Source organism: Tachysurus vachellii, chromosome 12, assembly GCF_030014155.1.
Source record: "Tachysurus vachellii isolate PV-2020 chromosome 12, HZAU_Pvac_v1, whole genome shotgun sequence".
Lineage (NCBI taxonomy): Eukaryota > Metazoa > Chordata > Actinopteri > Siluriformes > Bagridae > Tachysurus > Tachysurus vachellii.
This window is the reverse complement of record NC_083471.1, coordinates 22,270,462-22,277,961: the sequence shown is the minus strand read 5'-3', so window position 1 is coordinate 22,277,961 and position 7,500 is coordinate 22,270,462. Positions and strand designations below refer to the sequence as shown.

At 39.2% G+C, this 7,500-nt stretch overlaps 1 protein-coding gene across 1 annotated transcript in view; it reads left to right on the top strand.

The window, feature by feature from the left end:
* Positions 1-7,500, top strand: part of niban2b (niban apoptosis regulator 2b) — a 42,734-nt gene that overhangs the window by 22,527 nt on the left and 12,707 nt on the right. Inside the window, exon 6 of the mRNA XM_060883246.1 lies at positions 7,051-7,166. Coding sequence (XP_060739229.1) covers positions 7,051-7,166 — 116 coding nt within the window. The remainder of the gene's footprint in view (positions 1-7,050; positions 7,167-7,500) is intronic.

The window sequence follows — 7,500 nt, the reverse complement described above, 5'->3', positions numbered from 1 at the left end:
CAGTTACACACGATCTTCTCTCTACATCCTGACGGCGAGCTGACGAGGGTTAAAATACCCTATTCACCCCTTAAACCAGTGTTACTCATTGCGCGGCTCGCGAGCCTCCTACGGCTCGCCAAGCTTTAATATGCGGCTCGCATGGCAGTAAATAATACGATGGTATGATCATATGCTTAAAATTTATTTTTCATTTAAATAACATTAAAAACAATCAGGGAAGCATAGAAAAACGAATGTGCTCTATTACAAATAATATATTTATATATATTATTTGACGGGGGGCACGGTGGCTTAGTGGTTAGCACGTTTGCCTCACACCTCCAGGGTTGGGGGTTCGATTCCCGCCTCTGCCTTGTGTGTGTGGAGTTTGCATGTTCTCCCCGTGCCTCGGGGGTTTCCTCCGGGTACTCCGGTTTCCTCCCCGGTCCAAAGACATGCATGGTAGGTTGATTGGCATCTCTGGAAAATTGTCCGTAGTGTGTGATTGCGTGAGTGAATGAGAGTGTGTGTGTGTGTGCCCTGTGATGGGTTGGCACTCCGTCCAGGGTGTATCCTGTCTGATGCCCGATGACGCCTGAGATAGGCGCCGAACCGTTTTATATCAGACTCACTGAGATAAAATAATTCATTTGTTTATACTGATTAAAAAAATGTACGTTCCTGGTAAAAAGGGGTTCATTTAGATGGTATTCATTTTTAGCCTCGTACGTTTTTTTTAATTGAATATATTAAATTATATGATTTTGAGTTTTAATGTGAAAGTCAGTGTGAAAGTTTTGAACATATGGCATGAATGTGTTCTTGGCTTTTATTAAGGAATGATAGATGAATTAAATACTTTTGAAGTACACTAGACAGATATGTATACTGCATGACGGAAATAAAATGTATAAAATAATAAATCCATTAAAGGGTGAATATTGTGAAACGTAATTGGGCAGTGAAAGTGATTCCGGACAGATCGTGGTGATGATGAGGAAGATGGAGTCATTATATAAACTAGCAGGTTGCATTTTTAAAAGCAGAAAGCTTTTATTTTATGATGCATATCTTATCTGATGGTAAGTACAGCTGTGATGAGTTGCCTGGATTTCAATAGAGGTGGGGAAAAAAGTGGAGGCGTAATACTTTAAAACGATAAACAATGATGATGAATTTTCTGGGAATCTTATGGCAGGGAAGCTGAAAGCATGAGTCAAGACTGGGTTGAGTGAGTTATGCAGGTCTGTCTACAGGTTCGTGTGAAAATCTGCCCTGACTCCCCTGCTTCTCTCTTTAAACACTCGAATGTGACGTGTAACTCAATATGTGAAGTTCACACAGAAGAATGTGGCCGTATCAGTCATTCTAGCAGCACGGCTGGCCCAGGCTCCACTTTCTCAGCGGCTCTTCTGAACCGAACAAGGGGTCGTGTTATTGCTGGAATGCATCTGGGGTTCAAAAGTATGCTGGCAAATTGGAGGGAGGGAACTCTGGGGAAACTCTAAAGATTCTTTTAGTCAAGAACAAGATTTTAGTGTGAACAAGAGTGTGATGGGTTTAGTTATGGGATGTTGTGGTAGGTCAGTTGTTAAGGTGTTGGATAGGAAGGTTGTGAGTTCAATTCCCAGGTCCACCAAGCTGCCACCTCTGGGCCCCTGAGCAATGCCCTTAACTCTCATTTACTTCTTGCTTACATTTTGGCTGACGCTCTTATCCAGAACCAAACACACAGCAGGATGTGCAGCTGTTGGATAATCAACACATGATAGTGTGTGATAGACTCCAGAAAGGCAAAGTTGATTTGATGCAACGATTTTTCAGATTATTATGTTGGCTTTGTAGAAGCCAACATTCTGTTTTCCTATTTAAGCTTAGACAAAAATTTATAAAATTTAATGCGGCCTAGAGCTTTCGAGCCACATGCACCAAATTCAGATATGTTGTAGACCCTGGTCTGAAGTTTGTTGCTATTACTTTTCTAAGCGATCCGAGTACCGGTACTTCCAGTACTAGGTCTCAAACTGGCCTTTTTTCCCATAGACTCCCATTATAAACTTTGGAGGTTTATAACTCGGCAAGCTTTGGAACTATCTACACCAAACTCGCCCAGCTCCTTTAGGGTGATACTCTGAACAAACTTTTAAATTGGTGTACCGACTGGCCTTTCGGTTGTCCCGCAGCCCCGCCCCCAAAATATGTAAAATCAAAAAACTTTTTACAACATGGACATGTGACATATCAAAACACTCAGAACAATGAGGGGAACTTCCCCACGGGTATTCTGATGACATCATGTGACGTCACGTGATGTCACGTGAAAATCAAAAAATAGCACAACATGGATAAGTGACATATCAAAACAATCAGCCCAATGTGAGAAACTGCCTCAGGAGTATTTGGATGATGTCACATGCTTGTCTCTGCTTACCTCCAAATGTTTTGGCAACCTAGCTTTCTGTCCACTTGCCTCCAAAAGCAACAATAACTCTTATGTCCACTTGCCTCCAAAAAGCACTATACTTGCATCGTCAAAGCCAACATCAAAGTTTGTTGCGACAAACTTTACAAATCTAGTTATATTTTACTTTTTGACTGACACTGTATTTTAGAATCATTTATGGTTGCACTTAATGTTGTGCAGCGGCTGTGAAACAAAGCAGATTTTATATAAATGCTCTGGTTTAGCAGCAATTTAGCAGCTTGTGTGTAAGCGCGTACGCGCGAGTGTGGGCGTAAGTGTGTGTGCGTTTGTCAGTGTGACTATGTACTGTACATATGATTGTATGTGTACATGTGTGAGTGTGTGTGTATACATGTTTGTGTGAGTACATCTGTGTATGAGTGTGTGTACATGATTGTATGTGAGTACATCTGTGTATACGTATGTCTGTGTGAGTATGTCTGTGTGTGTGAACATGTTATGTATGTGTATATGTTTAAGATGAAGTCAATATACATTAAGTTCTCTATAAAATCTGCTATGTGAGGTCAATTAATTTCCCAGGCCCTGTGTCGAGCTGCAGTCATGAGTAATTCAGCATGTTTTTGTCTTGACCTCACAGCTGGGACGCATCAAGATAAAGTCATAATGAGGTTGGAGTAAATCTTGCATGTAGGTTATGCACAATAAAGAAGGAATGTTATTCTTCTGATTAAATTCCTTTTCATCCCATGGTTCCCATTTTTATCTTTAAATCCTTCCAGTAGCTTGTACAGTATGTTCCTCATTGTAATTAAAATTAATTAATAGCGGTTCAAATATAATCACGTCCTGTATTACTGTACCTTGTCATTTGTCACATAAAATGAGGGCAGTGAAGATAAATAGGATGATCAGCCAAACTGTGTAGAAGATACATTTCCATTCGCTCTGAGAAAGCTGATCTACTTAATATTTATAACCTTCGTATCTCTTTGAAGATTATACGCACCGTGCAATGTGTTACAACATGTTGAGTCATTTCCTTTCACAGCTCTGCTATGTACATGCATAAACTCATGGTCATGTGACCGGTTGCTCCAAAATAATAATATGAAACCATGAATATAACTATGAGAAATAGTTCAGTGAGTTAGGTTGCTTCCTGACAGCTTCAGGTTTCTGGGTTTGATCTTGGTTTACTGCATGTGAGGAGTTTCACATGTTCTGCGGTATTCCTTTGGAGTGTTCTCTGATTTCCTTCTACAGATGTTTCCGGAGAACGTGCTGAGGGATGGGCAGGTTACTCTAAATAGCTCTGAATTAAGTGTTTCATATATTTCCGCCTCACACCCAGTGGTCCTCACCTTGACCCTTATTGGAAGCAAGTGTTTCCTAAATACAAGCTCCTTTATGTAAACTTTACAACCTTTCGGTCACATTCGTAGCCGGTGGGATAAAATAGGCTAAAATCCGTAATATCTACAGTACGTAGCAGGAATTTGCTTTGAGATTAACAGGAACTGATAACACGTGTAGAAGAAACGGTCTAAATAGCAACCATGCCATGAACCGTGTAGGAAGAGAATACAGGGAGTAAAGAATGGTTAATAATGTTCTATTACGTTAAAGTGTTTTCAGTGTCACAATGATTACAGTACGTTTGCTTGCTATATGCAGTAGATCACAGATTCAACTGCGCTCCAGATGTGATTCCAGTAATGCAGCTCACTATGTAAATACACTGTAACGGACATGACGCACTTGTGTTGTAATTAATCAGTTTGTGTAATCAAGTCATTTTTAACACAGATTATTATTCGATTTTAAACGTGATGAAATCTAAAAAATATATTTAAATATTAATAATTGTCATGTCATTTCTTATGATATCACTATGATTCTCTCTCCTGCTTATAAAGAACCCTGAATAAAATCATTTTATCTATTATTTATTTATTAATCAGACCACAGACATTAGCTTAGAACGGGAAGTATTTTTTTACATTATTTATTTATTTATTCATTACATTTACCCTTCCTGGTCTGATTATAGAGCTGGCAGCATGACTTATTTTCAAAAGCTGGTGACAAAACAGTATTTAAAATGAAGTATTTAAATTTATTTTCTGAGCATCAGCACTAGGCAAAAGTGGTTACGTGAAACAGTGCTACAAAACACATGTTCTGGGGTGTGTGTGTGTGTGCGCTTCCTGTCTCCACTCCTCTAGGCCCCACACCCAGCACACTTTTGCTTACTTCCCCTCTTTGTCATAAGTCACACACATACATACAAGCATGTCAACTGATATTTTAATTATGGATATATATTTATTGTAACCATCAATAAACAAAAGCAGCCCAAAACAATAACCAGCACTGTGTGTGTGTCTGTGCTTGTATTTGTGTGTGTGTGTGTGTCTGTGCTTGTATTTGTGTGTGTGTGTGTCTCTGTGCTTGTATTTGTGTGTGTGTGTGTGTGTCTCTGTGCTTGTATTTGTGTGTGTGTGTGTCTCTGTGCTTGTATTTGTGTGTGTGTGTGTGTGTGTCTGTGCTTGTATTTGTGTGTGTGTGTGTCTGTGCTTGTATTTGTGTGTGTGTGTGTCTGTGCTTGTATTTGTGTGTGTGTGTGTCTGTGCTTGTATTTGTGTGTGTGTGTGTCTGTGCTTGTATTTGTGTGTGTGTGTGTCTGTGCTTGTATTTGTGTGTGTGTGTGTCTGTGCTTGTATTTGTGTGTGTGTGTGTCTGTGCTTGTATTTGTGTGTGTGTGTGTCTGTGCTTGTATTTGTGTGTGTGTGTGTGTCTGTGCTTGTATTTGTGTGTGTGTGTGTGTCTGTGCTTGTATTTGTGTGTGTGTGTGTGTCTGTGCTTGTATTTGTGTGTGTGTGTGTGTCTGTGCTTGTATTTGTGTGTGTGTGTCTGTGCTTGTATTTGTGTGTGTGTGTGTGTCTGTGCTTGTATTTGTGTGTGTGTGTGTGTGTCTGTGCTTGTATTTGTGTGTGTGTGTGTCTGTGCTTGTATTTGTGTGTGTGTGTGTGTCTGTGCTTGTATTTGTGTGTGTGTGTGTGTGTCTGTGCTTGTATTTGTGTGTGTGTGTGTGTCTGTGCTTGTATTTGTGTGTGTGTGTGTGTCTGTGCTTGTATTTGTGTGTGTGTGTGTGTCTGTGCTTGTATTTGTGTGTGTGTGTGTCTGTGCTTGTATTTGTGTGTGTGTGTGTCTGTGCTTGTATTTGTGTGTGTGTGTGTGTGTCTGTGCTTGTATTTGTGTGTGTGTGTGTGTCTGTGCTTGTATTTGTGTGTGTGTGTCTGTGCTTGTATTTGTGTGTGTGTGTCTGTGCTTGTATTTGTGTGTGTGTGTCTGTGCTTGTATTTGTGTGTGTGTGTCTGTGCTTGTATTTGTGTGTGTGTGTGTGTCTGTGCTTGTATTTGTGTGTGTGTGTGTGTCTGTGCTTGTATTTGTGTGTGTGTGTGTGTCTGTGCTTGTATTTGTGTGCGTGTGTGTCTGTGCTTGTATTTGTGTGTCTGTGCTTGTATTTGTGTGTGTGTGTGCCTTTGCTTGTATGTGTGCTTGTATTTGTGTGTCTGTGCTTGTATTTGTGTGTGTGTGTGTGTGTGCCTTTGCTTGTATGTGTGCTTGTATTTGTGTGTCTGTGCTTGTATTTGTGTGTGTGTGTGTGTGTCACACCAGTGACATAGTTCATATACTGTCACTCTTACTTCCCTATTTAGTTCATTTTTGGGAACTAAGCCACAGTTTGTTTGAAACTGCACCCTACTCACTATTCCCTAGACACTACTGTACATATGAGCAGTTAGAATGAAAGGGTTCCTCAGTGCTTCTGTTTGATAGTAGAACACTTACTCCATCTAGTAACTTAAACAATGCAAATAAGCTTTTTTATAAGTGTGCAATGTAGGGATATAATAATAATAATAATAATAATAATAATAATAATAATAATAATGATGATGATGATGATGGGACCTGAGGGTCCTCAGATGTTCCCTGGGTGAGTTTTACATTGAAAACAAATAAAGGGGTTTTTAGGAGTTTCCCCGGAGACACAGAACTGAGAATCCCCTGGGGTCTATTTGTTTTTCCTATAAAGGCTATGGCAGTTAAACCCACTGTGTGGATACTACACATGCACATTTTCTTTCATTAGTTTCCTTTTATTTTTTGTAATACACATTGTAAACAGTTCCTCTTGTGATGTAATGTTACTGTTTCCACTACAGCTTTCAAAATTCTCTTCAATCAATCTCTATATGGCAACATTGGATTATTAGCAAAGAAATATTTTCCTGTTCGACACGTCGACTCGAATTCACGGCAGTTTGTTCCTTCTTATGTTTTTTTTATTTTTTTCTCACATCTTGTCACCTAACTCAAGGCCTGATTGGTAGGGAGCCAAAAAAAGATATTGATGTCACTCTACTTTTAGAAAACGAATATAAATATATATAAAAGAATAGAAACAAATACATGCATATTGCTCCTGTATGATTTTAGTCATGACTCCAATAATAGGACCCTAGGGTGTGTTTTTTTTAATGCAACGTCACTAAATAAATAGTGAGGATGAAGAAGATGATGATGGTGATTATATCATTCTGACCCTGTTGCTTTATCTGTTTCTTCCTCAGGCCTGTCAGAGGAATGTAAAGTTCAGACCCCGGCGTTTACAGACGCGGTTCGACTTTACCGCCAGGCTCAGGGTCAGTACGGCACCTGGGACATGATGTGTGGTAAACCTCCTCAGGTAACATACACACACTTTTTTTTGTTTTGCTTTATTCGGTTTATTATTAGATTAGAATGTTCTGGAACTTTTTGTCCTGTCTGATCTGTAATTTGTGTTTCTGTACATTTAAACCGGCTATATGTCCTTATATTACATCCTTATTACAAATTTATCAACTATTTCAAATTGTTTTACAGACAAGCACATCCTCACATCCTGTCTTTGTTTTTTCATTCTTACTTACTAGATAAAGATCAGCTTTATTTGAACAATGACACTTCGCTGTTAAACAGATCGAGAGGAACTAAAGCTGCCAGACTAAACTTTCACCAATGATTATTTCATTTTATTT